Here is a 19,322-nt window from a genome sequence, read left to right as displayed (position 1 = left end):
TAATTTCTGAACTGGATTCCAGTGATGATGTATTGAAGCAGATTGTTTTTACAGAAACTATAATGTCAGCTTAGAGAACAAGGTGCCAATACAATGACTGTATGATCAGCTATGACTTGTAATTAAATTAGCACTGGTAATGACAGAACAAAACCTAACTATGATTAGGATGCAAAAAAGAGGGACTAGTGAATCTGAAAAGCAATTCAGTCTTTTTGTGCCCTTAATAAAGAGTTAATATCTGGATTAAAACTGTTCCTGGACTCTCAAAGGTTTAATACCAAGGCCTGTATGAATTCTGCAGGACTGGATTCACAACTGCCTCTGATCACCGACACAGTGAACATACCCATCTTTACTGCTTTTTAAAGTGTTCCCTGTTCATAACCCTTATCTACGATAGGCCTGCCTATCATCTTTGTTTTCTCATAGTGATAATATTGCCTACCACCCTAGAAGTAGTTGTCTAAAGGAAATTTTTGTCAAATATTCTTTGTTATAAAATTCCATTGACTTAGAGATCTGTCAGGCATTATAACCTTATCTCGGTATCTCTAGCCTACAACTACAGAAACCTTTACGTGCTGGCATGGCGTACTACTAAACAATATTCCATTTTTGTCTGTTCAAATGCTGTAATGTCAAGAAAGAAATCTATGTCCTTTTAGTGACCTAGTTAAACCTCATTTTCTTCTCTTCCATTCATTAAGAATTAAAGTTGTCCTATTTCACAGGTTTGTATCTCTTGGGGAAATATTTGAACTACAGGTTAGGGACGATGTCTTTGCAATAGACTACATTCTCTATTAATTACGTCAAATGACATATTTTCCCATAACATATCCCAGAATCTGATGGATTTCTCATAAGCCTTCTGGCTTTTTATCACCCTGTAGAAACTGTATTACAACCCCTTCCATTAAAAAAGCATCTTTCCAAGATGCCAGGGGGAGCGACTTGCCAGCACACAGCTCTGCAGAGAGCAGCAGGTTGGGGTGGCTCCACAGCCCTCAAGAGAGACTTTGCTCCTCTTCAAAAGGTGAGGAGGACTGGGTGGTGAAAGGGTGGGACAGCATTGTACATGACCTGAAATGAAACATCCAAACAAGTTAACTCTGGTAGAGGTAGCATTTTGAACACCAATTGCAAAAAAAATATGTATTTTTTTAAGTTGTGGTAAAAGTAGGAGAGCTCTGAAGAAGACAACTGACAATTCATTCAGGTCCTTCCCACACACCATTTCTTTAGCAGGGTACTAATTTCTGTTAACTTTCTGGAGCTGTACACTTCAAACTTTTGTACAGATTTATTACTGTAAAATTATTTTAGGTTGTTTTCCAACTTTTTTTTCTTTGCTGTTGCTTTTGAAATTTAGTGCTTTTCCTTGGTATTTGAGACAATCTCTAAGACATTTTTGCACAAAATAGTGAAAAAGCCTTATCAGTTTCTATGAAACACTTTGTGTTCAGAGTATGCCATGTGAACCAAAATGGAATCCTATAAAAAATATACCTATTTCTATAATATGTGTGCTGTCCCAGTAATAATTATTTGCCCAGTCCAAACCACCTCTCAAGGAATAAACTGCTCTATAAAACACAGGCACAAACAGAGCGATAAATAGGTCTCCCCTGCTCCTCACACAGGCCTGCCTCTTGAGCCAGGGGGAAATAATGAATCCAATTCTTCCCAACGACTCTCTCTTTCTTACGGCGACCTTGGGTGGCACAGAAGTACCCAGCTAGTCTTAGACTAGCCAGCTTGGGTTCTGATAGCTGCAAAGCTGTGGTCTCCCATAGCTGTGCTCCCAAAGGAAAGGTTTCCTACCAAAATGCTTGGTTTGCTCCCTGGCAGATTTCCAGTTTATGGTCTGTTCCTTGTTATTGTTGCTACGCTGCTAGCAGCACCCCAGTTGGCCGGTTTAAAGCTAGCTCAGGTGAAACAAAATAAGCTGCCGTGACAACCAGCAGCTGCAGAATCAGCACAGCCATTCAGTGCATCCTCCCTGGCCTTGCAATGTATATCCACACAATACGGCTTGTTCCAAATGAGGCAACTCTAGCAACTCCACACACTTAATCCCATTAATCTTTCTTTATAAGTAATGCCCTAAGACCCCACACAATCTCTGTAGCTTTTATCTGTGCTTTCTCCAGTTTGACAGTACATGTGAACAACTTAGGTACCTGAATCTCAATACAATATTCCATGTTTATTTATAAAAACTAAACAAACAGAAACCTCAACTACTAGTAAGTAATACCAACAGAACAGATTACAAGAGGAGTAACTGGCTCAGGGGAAAACACTGCTGCTAGTAGGTATGGAACAAAAAGAGAAGTTGAACAGGAAGTGTGTCCAAAATAATCTGACAGTAAAAGGGGAGAACAGCTATAAACATAATTAAGATTACAGTCTTTTCTATGTTTTCATCTGACAGAAGACTGGTATAAGGGTGGCTGAGATACTGATGATAAATGACAGGTGACCTTCAGTGCTAGCAAGGTACAGAGTAACATAACAAAAGAAAAGTAATAGCAAGTATACATACATAGAGGTTGGTACTAATTAATTAATAGCATCCAGGATGAGACCTTGGACTTACTGTGCCTGGCGCTTTGAAAACATCAGTGCTGTGCTCACTGGTGGCCACAGAGGCAAAGAGAGAATGACTGCGGTAGAATCGCGGATTGGTAAAGCAGTTAAAATAACATGGAAAGGTCATTCAACAGTGTGAGGTATGGAGGCGGATGTTTCAATGCTACATGTGGCTCTCATTAAGCTCTCACAAAAAGGGAGTGAGAGTATCAGAAGAGGTAGGGGATTATTAGAATTACAGAGCATCTTTTACATGATGAAAAAACTAAATGGACGGCAAGGACTTGCATTTCTAAAAGACAGTCACTGATAAGAGAGATCTGTAAAACATGAATGACATGAAGAAAGTGAATAAGACACAATTATTCATTGCTTCTCACAGTACAAGAAGCACGGTATGCCCAATGAAATTGTGAGATAGCTAGTTCAAAATCAACAAACAAACAGATGGAAGGACTTCAATCGTTACATGCATAATTATTTTGTGAAACTCATTGTCACTGGATGTGTTGAAGGCCAAACGTATAAATGCATTCATGAAAGACATGGCAAACTGATAGAGGATAAATCCACATGCAACTGTTAAACCTGGTGGTCCAAAAATACCCTCCATCTCAAAAAGTCATGAAAAGACTTGCCTCTGGGAACTCAGAGTGTAAAATAGAGAAAAAACAATTCTATATACGCCTGTTCTGATACAGATACTCATAACTAGCATATGCCATTCCCTTCCCTCAGTATCCACTACCAAGCAGATACTGAGCTGCACAGAGCTTCTTATCTGACCCAACACTGCGTTTCTTCATGCACTAGACATACAAATAATTATGATCAGATCCAAACAGGTTACCAAGCGTTACATCATTAGGCACTGAAACATCAAAGCCTCTGTACTCCAAATCCCACTGCTTGGTACACAGACCAAGGGATAAAGGATAAGTTTCACTTTTCTATTTGCGGTTGTCAGGAGGTAAATGGTATGTCTTCATAGATTTCTTAACTATCAGTGCTTTTTTTTTTTGATGTGCATGTGTATGTGTGTGTGTCAAGGGGGGAAGGAATCACCTCTTTCTGTCAAGAATTGATCAGGAGTCCCTTCTTTAAACACATCAGCAGAAGGGGAGGTGCAGCACTTCACTTTCATATGGTACCTATTCAGATATAAATGGTTAGAAAAGCCATCATATACTTGGGAAATTCCAGCTTTAATTCACCTTCTGCCTGTGGACAACTGTAATTTTCACCTCTTTCTATTTATGACCAGGCTATACATGTGTTTGGATAATTACTTTCACTATTTGCCCTGCTAAGAATCTTGTACAACATTAAAAAAAAAAAATCAAGACTGGTAGACCAGAAGACAAATGATGAGAGAGGCTGCTCTGTAACCTATTACTAGTTATGATCCTCACTTGGATGAGGGATCCAAGCCCCAGAGATTACTTATGCATTTTACATTCAATTAATACATTGGATTTAAGGCAAAAACCCCAAAATGTAGAACCGATGCTGGAAAAGCAACTAGATCTATGTTTCCTCCTTACAGATAACCTAACCACCAGCCTAAGGTATCATGCTTATCCTATCTCTCTTACTAGAAACAATTAAAAGAAATTTAGCAAATGGTATTAGTAGCATACAGTGAACAAGTACCTGCAAATAGAGTGTTAGAATCGTAACAGGCACTGCAGTGGAGTAATAGCTCAAGTTTAAATACGTCTGGCTTAGCAGAGACCTCAAGATGTAATAAAAGTCACCTGTTGTCTCAAGGCATGATGAATACATCTACACCACTTCAGAGGTCTGTTTAATGTATTCTTCAAAACTTCCAGAGGTAGCAATTTTATGCACCCTCCAGAGTTTAAACACCCTTTTCATTAGAAAATTTTTCCTAATATTTGGCTCAAATCTCCACTGCTATTATTTAAATCCCTTACTCCTCAGCAGCTGACCAGGGCAGGACAAGCAAACGTTTCAGCAGCAATTGTCATGTATTTCAACCATCTTCTCTTCTCTACGCAGCCTAGATCTTTTGCGTTTTGTAATAAGGCATGTTTTTAATTTTCTGTCATCTTTACACGTTTTCCTTAAATCAGCACTGGATTAGCTGTAGCCTTTTGGCACTGAGTAGATTAAAAGGATACTATTATTTATACATCTCAGTAAAGAATTTGTCTCTTTTTTTACCTCTTCATGTTTTTCCTTATTCATGTTCAGCCTGTGACCCACTGTAATCCCTAGTTCCTTTTATGTTTAATTGTGGCCTGGTGAATTGTTCCCCATTTTGTATTTGTACAGCAGTTTATTCCCCATGTAGCACCAGGCGTTTGACCTAAATAAACTGCATTCTGTTTTCTCCTGATTACTTCTTCAATTTGTTAACATCTTTTTGAATCCTCATTTAGTCCCCCTTGTGCTTGCTGGCTCCCTCAGAGACCACTATACATTTGATAATTACATATTCTAGTTCATCATCTTAATCAGCAATGTCAATATTCAGTGACTCCAGATTTAAGACACACCCTTTCAGGACTCTCTTTGGTATAACTCTTCATATTAGGAGGCTATTGTTTTCACTGAAATGGGACTCTAAAACCTTACAGTTTCATATAGATTATACTATCTCAAATTGCTTAAGAAAACAGCATTGCCAACGAAAGAGGGAAGCGGTTCTTGCAGAGGTAGTGTGACTGAAATGCAATGCCTAAAATATTTGTTGAAGGAGCATTCTAAATGACAAGCTGTAAGACAAGATCGCGCCAGTGGGTTTTTGTATCCCATAGTTCAGACTAGCAGGATGAACTGGTATTGAAACATCTGCTAGCGTGTAAAAAACTATTATTTAGGGGGATTTCAGTTGGGAAGGTTCTATTAAAGGTACCATGTAGTCACCACTAACTGCCCTAGAGGTGAAAAAGCAGGTTTGGGGCGGGGAAGGTTCATGTATGTGGTGTGCTGGAAAACTGGTACAAACCACCATGGGTACTGTTTAACAGACCTAATTCAACAGGATGAATTGACCACTAAGCTAAAAAAACCAAAGCGGTCACTAAGATATGAATGCTACAATCTAACTACACTACTGTATGCAGATAAAATGGAGTGGATATGGCAAACCAAGAAGTCAACCAAAGACACATTTTTGTGCCTGCAGTCTAGCACCCCAGTTAGGATGTGTCAGAAGTAAGCTTTCCAGACTCCTTAATTAATTCCCTTTTTTGCATGCAAAATTATAGCCTATAATGACAGAATGATCTTTTCCAGAAGAATCCAGCTGCCCAGGATAAACAGCATGCAGTTTGTTTTACATCTTTATTGTTCATTACACGACACTAGCAATTATTTATTATTCACTATTCAAATTCTGCTCAGCCAACAGAATTCTGTACTTTTTTATTTACTTTTCCCCTAAGTTCATATCTGGCTATTTGAAGGTACTCCTTAATCTCTGAAAAAAGTTAATATTTACAAGGAGATTTTATTCTCACTTTGTAAATATACTACAGAAGCAGAGTAATCTGAATCCACTGATCCTGGATATTTGACACCACAGATTCCAGATATATGACATTAGATATTTCAAATTTGAGTTTTCAGAGTTGTCAGTAAATATTTTCTGTTTATTGGATTATTTGTTCAACATTATCACAGAAAGAAAATCCACAAACTGCTTCTGTGGGGTATATACTGGGCAGACATTAAATATATATTAAAAAAAAATCAAAGGCAATGAGTGTCATTATTTATATGAACCCTTATGGAAGCAAGAACCTAAAGCAGTTAAGCATCTGCTGGATTGTATTTAGAATAATAGAAGGAAACCTTTCCAGGGTTGGACCGATGCCCCTGGAGAACAAGCTATTATACCTGTAGGTGATTCTGGAGAACTACTAATGTCTCTTTCATTGAAGCAGTTGTGGACAGCAAACAAGTCAGAACTACGTAGATGAACTGAGGCTCCAGGAAAGAAACCCTGGACTCTCAGGTACCTTGCTTTTGACTGTAGAGTAGACATTTGTTTGTCTATTTCTGTTGATTAAACTCAGAGAGTAATATCTGGGGCTTTTACTGCAGAAATTCAGTAAGGCCTTTTCTAAGAAGACCACACTCTCACTCCTGCTTGGTACCCAGACCAGCCTCCAACACTAACAAACATCATATCATATTAGCTGGCTAAATGAGTTGAAACTCTTAAATTCTTCTCAAAAAGACACAGCAGATGAGCACCCACTTTCTTCAAGTTTTCTCAATGTGCAGTACCACAGATTTTGTCCCTGTCTTACAACCACCACGATTCATGCACATTTCAATGGTATTTGCAGTTTAGCTTTAATTTTCCTTTTTAACCTATTCCAGCACAGAAGTCTCTTAGGTTTTCTCTAATGCCTGACAGAAATAGGAATATGGCTGAAAGCAAGGTGCCTTTTAGGGACCAGTCAGATTTGTCAGAAATGATCTGCCAAAGCAAAATGCTTTGCAGGACAGGTACGTATCTGTTCTTGCAGCCTCCTGTATCACAGCAATCTACAATCTCAGGTTTGTTGCTGCCCTCCCTGCTACTTGATGTGCACACAACAGTTGCCAGGATCCTCTTTCAGCTCCCACTAGCCAAAAGACTTTGGCCATCTACTTCAACTACCTGTCTGACAATGAGAATAGTCCTTTAATTGCACCCGTGGAAAAATTGCTTCATTAGGAACTATGCCAGCTTCAAACATCACTTGGATATTTGAGCTAGACTGACAGACTGCTCTTTATTTGCCAGTAAGGTAGGGAAGCAAAATGCTGTTACATGTGCTTTGTATCCTCTGCTGCATACTAAATCATTCCTGGTGGTATTCATGATCTATAAAGCAGTAAGTAGTTCGGTCACAGCTATCTCTGGCACCATCTGTTTGACCACTTGCAAAACTAACTGGCTGCACAGAAGCTGAAAAAAAGAGACATGACTAGCGTAAATTTGGGAAAAACTGTATCTAGCTTCAAAATTAAACCAGCTATTCAAAATTTCATCAGAGGGTGTCAGGCATACTGCAGTTACCCTCTGAACCCTCACAGGCTGGTTTTCCCTCGCCTCTGGCAGACATAACTGTCTACTTTTTCCATAGCCAAAATGTTTGCAGATAGCCTCATTAACACAAAAGTTTCTAGCAAAGGACAGTCTACCCAGCTGATTTTCTACCCTGGCAAATGAGGAACCTTGTTTTTGGCCAAGGAATCCTACTTCTGATATATGATTACCTACTTACCTCTTTTATTTTTCTGCATTGAATTATTCATGATAACTGTTCATTTTCATTCAAATTATTAATAAAACTATAAACCAGTATAGATGAAGAAATTACTTTTGAGGTAAAGAACTCTAAAACTTATGATTCCCAATCATTATGTTTGGATAATAAGCTACTAACACATTTAATATATGCTATACTCATAACTACAATTAATCTCATAACAGCATTTACAAGACATCTTTGATGTGGTCTTTTTTACCTAAAAATCATGATGATTTGTATTATACTTTTAAAAAAAGTTTAATGAATGAGTTGTATATCTGTCTTAAGCTTCATAGCACCTAACAGCTATAACAACAGAGGAAAAGCCCATTTACCATTTTCAGTACTGGACTTAACTTCTTTCCATTATTAGGAACTTTCCCAATAGTCTAAGATTTATTAAAAGTTAATGTGAATGTTTCAGAAAGCTTCCTAACCAATAAAGAATTATTTTGAACAAATTAATAATTTCTACAATTATGCCACGAGTATTGAATATAAAAGCCTTGTAGAAAAACACCAGTGAAAGAACAGAAAAAAACTGTTAATAGTTAGAATATAATTTGCAGTTAAAAACAAGATAGTTTGCTTTCACCTATGTTGTTACACTGTTCCTTATTTCAATTTCTCATACATTTTTGTACATTCTCTTCATTGCCAAAAATTAGTAAGAATAAAACTTAAGACCAGGCTTCAGATGTGTTGATGGACTATTGCTTGCATGAGGGAGAAACCAGCCCTTCTCCTGCATTTCTCCCTAGTACGTCTGGGTTGTAACAAACCTTCCTGCAGGTTAATTGGAAACCTTTGGTTGATGGTATGTGCCTGAATCAGTTTTGAAATAGTCAGTGTGCAATCGCAAGGAATAATGAAACAGGTGGCTGTCTCCTATGTTCTTAGTGACCAAACAGTACTTCAAGTGATGGTAAAAACATTGCTGTTAAATAGCACCTGTTGTGAAACTGAAAAGTGTTATAAAGAAGCTAAAATTTGAATGGTTGGAAATAAAAATATTTATAAAAATAGCCCCTTCAGGTTAGTTTAGAAGATAAGTTGCATCTCCCCATGATTCCAAATCATGTCCTTAATGTGCAGAGGGAATGTGCCAAACTTCCTCCTCACCCAGATGCTCTAGCAGGGTACATACAGCTGCCTTAGGCATAATGCATAAGGGCTCCTTCAGACTTCTGAGGAATAAACACCTCTTGTAAAATCGCCTTACAATAACTTCTTATCATTCTTTCACGTGGGTGCTACTATGAAAAAAAAAAGGGGGAGAGGGCCGGGGAGAAGAGAGGGCAATCAATATTTATCATTAGAGTTGACCAAGAATATCTAAATTATATTATCATGAGTTGACACCTGCAAAGCGTAAGTGGGTAGAAATGCTTCAGGGAGCATGAGCTAATTCCATCAGTTATAGTTGTGAAGGGAAGAGCAATCCTGAAGACTGCTTCAGCAGATTAGAATCAGTAACAGATCCCCCTCAAGTGCATTGCTGTTCATTAATAATAATGCTCATACAGCAGACAACTTCTATTTAAAGGATGAGCCTTTGTAACTTGGTCAGCAGGATCATGTTTAAAGTGCTCTCCTGAAGACAAAGGGAGTGCAAGCTTCTTTCTCATGCACTGTCTGAAAAGCATTTGCCAGCTTTCTCACTACTGCTCTCACGAGAGCATCCAAATGCAATCATCCCAGGTTTTATCTGTCTCAGCCTAGGAGCAAAAACATGAATTGCATTCTATAAACTGTAGAAACAACTATGACATGTCTTCTGTGAATCACCATTGCTGCAAAAAACTCTCCCAAGCAAGCACCTCTTCCCGGTCCAAATGACCCTTGACAAATCCCTGCGGCTGCATCTGTGGTCTCTGCAGCTGAGACCGTTCCCTGCAGGAGCAGCTCAGGCTGAGAGAAGGCAGCAGGCTTGGCAAGTGGCCCTGTGGAGTGTGTTGCCTCAAAGGGATGGGGTCAGCAGTTTGTGTTCTCTGCAGGCTGAGGGACTGACTCCTGAAGCAACTTTTAGCAAGCAGTTGCAGAATGTCACAAGCGAGTCTTCAGAGAGCACAAACACTAACTTGAAAGAGCTTAACAGCAAAAAAACCCTGAGTTCCTCTTCAGACATGGTTTTCAGAAACAACTCTGTTAAGAAGTGGATGCTTAGCTGACCAGTACAACTTTATAGATCGGTAGTTTCTGTAAGTATGTGGATTTTCTTCTAGAAAAATTCTTGGAAATATCTGGGAATATCTCAGAGCACACAGGGTTCAAAACAGTATTTTAAACAGGTAACAAAACTTTCCAAGTACCTTGTTGCATCTTCCAAGCAGTTTCTTTTCAAAATAATGGTACACATTTGAATCATCCTGAAACAAATGCAACTGATACACAAGTTTGAAACTGCATGCATAATTATAATAAAAATTAAATTGTTTGCAACCTACCTTGGAATTGCGTAAATTTGATGGTTCCCATCCTCTCTCCATTTCTGAAAACAACTTGACCCTAAATAAAATAAAGAAATACCTTAAAAGTTTTATAAATCTCTCATAGTTTCATTAGCACTGCAATTATTTTCCTTCCGCTATTAAAATTACCCAAGCAAGATTTAAACTTTGAAGATAGCAGGTTCAATCAAAGTTAAAATGACTCAGTAACACCTCCTTAAAGCTTTCTTCCACAGATTTAAAAATGGCCTCAGAAAGTTGACCAGTGTTATCACCTGCTTTTCATGGATGGAAAGGGAGGTATGATACAGCCAGTAACTTACCAAATCTCAGATGATGAGAGATATGTAAACAATTCATTTTCACTCTGTGACTTTTTGTCAAGGATATGTAAGACCTATCAAAGATCACACAGGAAAATGGTTCTCCATTTCATTCATCATATGGTTCTCCAAATGGCTCTATGATCTACTTACATCAATGATTATGGAAATCTGTAACTTTTGTGGCTTGGTTTTGTACTACATCAACGCGCGTGTCCCAGCATTCTTTTTAAATGTAAAGTCAGTACTACCCTTTGTTGTACTCTGTATGTTGTTACTCTTCAAAATAATGACCATGTAATGCTGAAATCTCCTCACATACCCCTAGCAAATTACTCCCATCTTTCATACCATCTTTCTGACTCAAATTAAGAAAAGTTCTTGTTAAATTTCTTCCTTACTTCAGCTATTTCATGACTGAGTATGAAAGAAGAGGTTTTCATTCATTTATGCTAAGAAGTATTTTTAATCTTTTGAACCTGCAGTGGAGTGCTGAGTGCTGCCAACATATAGATTGCCGTTTTACTGCATCCCCAGTTTGGTCTATTATTATCATCTCCGTTAATCTTTGTCTTAGCAGACACCAGGGTAAGAAAAACCAAATGGCAAGCATGTAGGGCTACAATAAATTTCTCCGTGCAAGCCAGCCCCTTTTGGATAACCCTTTCCAGTCACTAAGGGGATGCACTGAGAGCAACCATCTGAATTACTGAAATCAGCTCCCTGCAAGGAACTGCGCGACAGATGTGTAGTACGGAACACTCACCCCACATTTCCTGCAAGCCACAAAACACCATTTCCCTTGGATAAATAGAAGAAGACACCTTTCAATAAGTGTAAGATACCTTGTGCTAAGCCTTAAAAGCGAAAAGCCCCAATCTGTGACAAAAAGAGAGCAAGAGAAATGAACACTGGTAATGGGAGAGCCTCTGGAAACAGCTGCAGAAAGGCAGAAGAGCTGCTTCTACTGAAATCCAGTTGAGCTAAGTCTCATCTGGTGGCTGCTAACACAGCTCCGAGAGAGAATGTAAAATATTAGCAGGCAGATTTATGTGTGCACCTTAGCAGCCTTCATCCAGACCTCCTTTAGTTTGGAGAAGTAGTTTTTTAACATCCGTTCATTTGTATGAACATAATCATAACACATTTGGCTTCTTGGTTTGAGTGGCTAATTGGTTTAAGTAAAAAATAGTAAAGGAAAGAGCTGTAAAGATGCTCTGCGAGTATCACTTATTGCAGATACATATCTATGATCAAGGTAGTCTTAATCTTGATGAATTATTGATTCTGTGACCTGTGTTGGAGATTTCTGTAATAAAATATTTCACTGTGTGGAAAAAATACTTTTTCATTTAATTTTAAATTTACTGCCTTTAACTCTGTCTCCTCCCATTCTTTTATTACAAGATAATAGGACTGGAAGTTGTAGTCTACTAAAGTGCTATTTATAGATAAACATACAGCAAGAATCACTGCTATCATCTATGATGACAGTCATCTACAATTGTCATCTGTTAGTTACAGAATAATATACCAGCTTATGAAATTTTCTAGATTCCAAGCGCAACTAGTTTGCAATATTATTGCTTCTTGTAAAATCACCCACATTTTTATCATTCAGTAGGACAGACATACACCATCTGCATTTGCTGACTAGAGTTAAATACTTGCATCCTCATTGACATGCTCTGAAACTATCAACAAAACATAAATCAGGTCTGAATATTCTGAATAAATGTAAAAAATTTTTATTTAAATATACATAAACAGAGTTATAGATTTAGAAGTGTTTGTTTTTATCAACCTCCCTTTGCTAAGGTTCGTGGCATAGAGTGATCTAAGCAGTAGATAAACAAAGATATGGATGATGGTACTGAAAGAGTTATGGAACAATTCATGTGAAAGTGTCCTTGTTACCTGCAAAAATATTCAATCACAGTGTTTTACTTTCATAGAATCATAGAACAGTTTGGGTTGGAAGGGACCTTTAGAGGTCATCTAGTCCAACCCCACTGCAGTGAGCAGGGACATCTTCAACAAGATCAAGTTGTTCAAAGCCCCATCCAACCTGACCTTGAATATTCCTAGGGGTGGGGCATCTACCACCTCTCTGGGCAACCTGTTGCAGTGTTTCACCACCCTCATTGTAAAAAATTTCTTCCTTATATCTGGTCTGAATCTACCCTCTTCTAGTTTAAAAGCATAACCCCTTTTCCCTTTGCTACAGGCCCTGCTAAAAAGTTTGTTCCCATCTTTCTTATAAGTCCCCTTTAAATAGTGAAAGGTCTCCCTGCAGCCTTCTCTCCTCCAGGCTGAACAACCCCAGCTCTCTCAGCCTGTCCTCGCAGGAGACGTGCTCCAGCCCTCTGATCATTTTTGTGTCCCTCCTCTGGACCTGCTCCAACAATTCCATGTCCTTCCTGTGCTGAGGGCCCCAGAGCTGGATGCAGCACTCCAGCTGGGGTCTCAGCAGAGCGGAGCAGAGGGCAAGAATTACCTCCCTCGACCTGCTGGCCATGCTCCTTTTGATGCTGCCCAGAATAAAGTTGGCCTTCTGGGCTGCGAGTGCACATTGCTGGCTGATGTCCAGCTTTTCATCCCCCAGTAGCCCTCAGTCCTTTTCCGCAGGGCTGCTCTCAATCCCTTCATCCCCCAGCCTGTATTGATACTGGGGCTCGCCCTGACCCAGGTGCAGGACTGTGCTGGTTTTGGCTGGGATAGAGTTAATTCTCTTCACTGTGGCTGGTCAAGTGCCCATGGCACATTGATGCTTCAGTCGCTGTTAAGGAGCGGCTCGGTGTCGCCAAGCAGCGCCTGCAGCAGTCAGGGACCTTCCCAGCTCCCCGCGCTCTGCCACGTGGGCAGGAGGCCGGGAGGGGCGGGGCCACAGCCAAGTCAGCTGACCCCGACTGGCCAATGGGATGCTCGTTCCATACCACGTGACATCACGACCAGTACAACTTGGGGGGCGGTTGTGGCTCGGGGACTGGTGGCGTTGGGTCGGTGGGTGGTGAGCGGCTGCATCGTGTGCTGTTGGTTTTGGTTGTTCATTTCCCCTTCCCTCCACCCCCGGTTTTGCCTCTCATTATTCTCCTTTTCATTGCACTATTGTTGGTGGTGGTGTTATTGTTTTATTTTAATTATTAAACTGTTCTTATCTCAACCCACGAGCTTTACCCTTCTGATTCTCTCCCCCATCCCATCAGTGGGGGAGTGAGCGAGCGGCTGGGTGGGGCTGAGTTGCCAGCTAAACCACAACAAGGATCTTGCACTTGGCCTTGTTGAACCTCATGAGGTTCTCACAAGCCCACCTCTCCAGCTTGTCTAGGTCTCTTTGGATGACATCCCGTCCTTCAGGCATGTCAACTGCACCGTTCATCTTGGTGTCATCTGCAAACTTGCTGAAGGTACACTTGATCCTACTGTCTATGTCACTGATGAAGATATTAAACAGTACTGGTCCCAAAACAGATCCCTGATGGATACCCCTTGTCACTGTTCTCCATCTGGATGTTGAGACATTGACTACTACCCTCTGGCTGTGACCATCTGGCCAGGCTCTTATCCAGTGAGCAGTCCATCCATCAAATCCATATCTTTCTGGTTTGGAGAGAAGGATGCTGTCGGGGACCATATCAAAAGCCTTACAGAAGTGCAGTTAGATGACATCTGTAGCTCTTCCCTTGTCCACTGATGTAGTCACTCCATCATAGAAGGCCACTAGGTTGGTCAGGCAGGACTTGCCCTTGGTGAAGCCATGCTGCCTGTCTCAAATCACCTCCCTGTCCTCCACATGCGTTAGCATAGCTTCTAGGAGGATCTGGTCCATGATCTTCCCTGGCACAGAGGTGAGGCTGACAGGTTGGTAGTTCCCAAGGTCCTCCTATTTATCCTTTTTAAAAATGGGTGCAATGCTTCCCTTTCATTAAAGCTTACTGGAAAATGCTAAAAAGCCAAATGGAGTATTAAAAGGAATAACATCTTCTAAATACTATGAGTTCTGCCATTGTTTTAGGTACTGGTCACAGAGTCTGTATGTTACACATACAGATACTAACAGGAAATAATTTTGAGAAATTGAAATTTGCTATTTATTCCATATGTAATCCAATGAATAAAACAGTTTTCAAAGGTAAAAGCAATAAAAACCTATATCAGTAAGAAGCCCCAAAGCAGAACTCTCCAGTGCAATCTATGACAATGACAGTACGTATTTATTACCCAGGCATCAAAACTGCAACCGCAGCTACAGTTACCTGCTGAGGAGCTTGGTCCTTTGCTCCTCAGGAACGTGGTGTTTCATAATAACATGTGACAAGCAGCCACAGTTTCTCAAGCACCTTAAACCCCTCAGGACTCTAAAATTCCTGTGTGCTGGGTGAGGAAACACTGCTAGATTTTTACTGGGGCTTTAGGTACCTCCAGCAGACACGGACATAGTGTTCCTGCTACAGTATTTGGTTCTGTCAACGTGGCAGAAAGGAGCAATCCTTATCAACACAGAGAAATTGTATAAATAGCAATACTTTCATTTCACTTTTACAAAAACTAACTTAAAACAGGAATAGGAAGGAAGCTAAAGAGAGTCATCTATTGCTTTATGCTTTCACAATTATTTTATGAAAAATAAGACAATTCATCTGGGGTAAAAAAGTGAAATAAATAGATAATAAAATATTGTAGTATTTTATTTTATAAACTTATGGCTATGCTATGAAGAAATAACCCAACCAGTGCTTCAGAAACCTGTTTTGTAGAAATGATGTGCTAATTTATGCCACGAGAAGTGAGTTATAATCAGATGATATTCTATGGCTTATGTTAAGTCATTTCTTTGCCACCAAGGTAATGTACCATAAGGTTCAGCTAGAGAGTTATCTTCTTTAGACTTGAGATTCACACTTTACTAACAGTGGGGGTTTTTCTTTATTTAAAGTAGCGATGTTTGACCAATACTCTTAATACACATATTAGGTGCTGACATTACAAAAGCAAACCTTAGTACTACTTCGTCCTTTATTTTTACCTCACCATATACTTCAGCACATGTGGAGTCTCATGTCTCCAGCTCATCTGGAACCACACCACAGACTGCAGCTTACAGTGTGACTCACCATAAAATCTAGATTTTATGAAATCCATTTGAATATAACAACAAATAAAATCCTCTTTTATCTTCCATAGTGTTATGGTGACACTGCACAGGGATATTTAGTTACTTATTAGCAAAAGGATCTGTGATTGTACAGATCAGAAGTACTGTTTTAAAGAAAAATAATAGAAGTAATGTCAATATCGTCAATACTTCAGAATGTGATTCTCAGATTCAAACAATATTTCCTAGTCAAATAGTAATTTTACTTTGAGAGATACAAAATATGATCTCTCTCCTTTAAATCAACTACACGAGTGAATTACTTTCACTTAGATCAAAACACATATCTTACTATACGTTAAAATATTTAATCAGCAAAGCTTTCTTCTTCATTACACACAGATCATCCCAATGGAGACCAATAGAAACCACAGTGGTATCTTAGCGCCTGTTTTATTTTCTTCAGCTTACCATCTACAGATTTTTTTTTCTTTCTTCACCAGTTGCAAAAACGATGCTAGAGTAAATACCAATTCTATAACTGATCTGCCCAACTTTGAGATGTGGACAGACACCTTCACATCAGCAGTCATCCTTGAAAAGATGATGGAAGGAAACAGAAAGTATGTGGCTCGGAGTCCAATAGACAGTGATGGAAGAGAAACTGAAGGAGCTCAGCCTGGCACAGCATGGTACCCCCAGATGTTGCTGCTGGTATGTACAGCCACTGCTGCACACAGCATCCCAATAACCTATATTTGGGATCCATTGCAGTAGCATGACTCATAATGCAGCCTTACAAAAGTGTACCTTGCTCATTTTTCCTAAATGTGCAACCATCCCATATGGGAATGGTTGTAATTGTTTGGTGCTTCCCCCCCCCCCCCCCCCAACAAAAGACAGTGTCTTAATGTCCTTTTCAAATGAAGAAAATCAGAACTGGACCAAACATTTCAGCGGTGTCGGTCTCACAATTGCCACATACAAAGACATCATCTCCACGTTTCTTCTGTACGCTGTCTTCTGTGTGCTCTGTTTTACAAGCCTAACATTGATTTCTGTCCTACTTATATGTACTTTGTTATACAGCATAACTGTGTTTCATCTCATTACTGAAAACAGTCTCTAACCTTCCTGGAGGTGCAATCTTCACCTGGAGGTACAATCTTCACCTTTATTTCTTGAATTGATGTTCTCTTAAGCTATTAGTCCTTTATTTGTGGTCAGAATAAGAAGTGCACAACAATCATCCAATTGCACTCACAAAATATTACATTAGCTTTATTTTAGATGCATGGGACTTCCCCTGTCTCTATATATTCAAGCTAAATTAATAACACAAATACACCTTCATCAGAGGAGAGATCATGAGCATGTTGACACTCACAACACAGCTGGATGCAAGACAGTTAAATGCCACAGAACTCATGTTCACCAAGCTTCTTCCAACGGGCCAATGCATTTCAGGGCTCTAATTCGCTGTCCAAGAATCTGGGCTACTCTCCCCTATAGGCAAGTCATCTCCCCATATAAAAGTGTTTATCCCCAGTGGCTTTCCCTGAAATGCCTGAGCATTTCCCTGAAATGCCTGAGCACTCAAATCAGTTCCAAAAGTGACCAGCAGTATTTTTTAAAAAAATACATTAACCCAGTCATTTTTGGAGTTCTTCGGTTAGATATTTATATAAAGTAAACCATTTAAATAAATGCATGCAGAAATACCTGAAAAGCAGCAGGACAACTAATGCAATTGAAGTTATATTTTTAATCTAAAACACAGTGCATGGCCGCCAGAGAACAATGAGTGCACAATTAAAACTGTCCCTTTAAGTTCTGTGACATCTGCTGAAATCAGGGTGTACTTCCAAACCTCTAGTGTCCTTATTGGACTAAGTCCAATAAAAGTAGGAGCCAAGGAGGCTGAAGCACCAGAGGACAGCAAACCTAAGAGCTTGCTAACACCCAAAGGGCAGGTATTGCCCTCCCATGTTGCTCCTATCTGCACAGTCCTACACCTACCTGGTGGTAGCTTGGCACTCATCAGGCCCCTATGTGAGCTGTAGTGGCATATTAAATGAGCAAAATGTATTCAATGGGATTTTTGTTTGGTCTTTTGTTTTATTTTGTATTGTTTTGGCAAGTGGGGGAGATGCTTCTGAATTGCTTTCCAGCGCCAGAACCAGAGCCAGCACATAGGAGCCCTAGAAGGATGCAGGTGCTAGCAGAAAGAGATGAAGGGAGGGTGCAACACACCCTCTGTTAGTCCCCAGCTCCTTTCAAAAGCCTTTCTGTGCAATCCAGAGAGCCCACTACTCATGTATTACACACCCTCGACTTATACAGGACTCCTTAGCTACAGACATGCCTTCCCTGACATGCACAAAACAGTGAGCTCTCATTCTGTTGGTCTTGACTCCACAACTTCTAGGCAGTGAAGAGCTACATGCTATAATTCATAAGCTCTTCCACGCTTCAAACATCGCATCTTAGACAGCAGTGTTTATAGAGAAAGGGAGTATCACTTAGTCTATCAAATTATGTGGTTTAGACTAACCCAACAAGCTTTTAGCTCTGCAGGTCTAACCTCACTTCTGAAACAAAACAGCAAACTCCCAGCTGAGGGCAGCTTGTGCACAACTCTTCTACTTTCAACCTAGTTATATCACTCAGTTAGCTGGAGACAAAGAGCTGAGCACAGAAGGAGTAAGCACAGTGCAAGAGAGGATACTAGGGAGACTGCAATAAAGTTGTCACCCTCTGTGGGATAAGGAGGTAGTTGTCACCTTTGGAACAGTGAGAAGAGAGCAGAAGGCAGAGGGTGATGAAAATTAAAATGCTCTATAAAATCAACAGTGCTCCTGAATCCATGATTTTATATCATTAGACCACTGTGGACAAAATGTTTCTATAACATTTGATCAAAGCAGATCAGTGACTGCTGCTTTTCAAGCCTTGAGACTATTTTCAGAAAAGGTGTTTCTGTCAAAATTTTCAAGACTGAAGATTTAAATTTGAAATATTTTATGATCGGAAGGGATTTTTTTCCCCTGCCTGTTTTCTCTCTTATGACATTTTCTAAAAGATTTGGGTAGCTGAACACTGGTGTCTGGAGAGCAGCAGCAGCAGCACAGCTCAAAGAGCAGGTGTAAAGCACAGCTAAAAATCTGGTCTTGGCTAACATTTTCTAAATGAAGCAATACCACCATTCTCATCTAAACAGGGTCTTAAAGGGAAGCAATGAATGGAAACAAGTCCACAAATGGGATGGCAAGAAAACCCTTCCCTTGCCCACCACATCCCCCCCCAGGGGGATGCCTCTTCACAATAGGTATGAGGCTATAGATGTGGAGGGCCAGTCAGTGGATGATGCGGGTGTTGATCCATCTACACCAGAGGAGTCACCAAGATCAGAAAAACCTATCCCCCATATTACCATCACCTCTGCAAGGAAAGAAAGATGGGTCATATTTGTAGGACACTCCCTTCTGAGGGGAACAGAGGGTCCAGTATGCTGGGATGACCCTCCTCATGGGGAAGTCTGCTGCCTCCCAGGAGCTCAGGTTAGAGATATCACTAGGAA

General features: G+C 40.0%; 1 protein-coding gene across 1 annotated transcript in view; it reads right to left on the bottom strand.

Annotated features, from left to right (window-relative positions):
* The window catches only part of GABBR2 (gamma-aminobutyric acid type B receptor subunit 2), a 491,071-nt gene that overhangs the window by 199,944 nt on the left and 271,805 nt on the right, over nt 1-19,322 (bottom strand). Inside the window, exon 8 of the mRNA XM_075084470.1 lies at nt 10,322-10,382. Within this exon, the coding sequence (XP_074940571.1) occupies nt 10,322-10,382 (61 nt within the window). The remainder of the gene's footprint in view (nt 1-10,321; nt 10,383-19,322) is intronic.

The sequence above is a fragment of the Phalacrocorax aristotelis genome, chromosome 2, assembly GCF_949628215.1.
Source record: "Phalacrocorax aristotelis chromosome 2, bGulAri2.1, whole genome shotgun sequence".
In the NCBI taxonomy this organism is placed as follows: Eukaryota; Metazoa; Chordata; class Aves; order Suliformes; family Phalacrocoracidae; genus Phalacrocorax; species Phalacrocorax aristotelis.
Note: the sequence above shows the minus strand (reverse complement) of the source record. Positions and strands in the feature narration are given on the sequence as shown.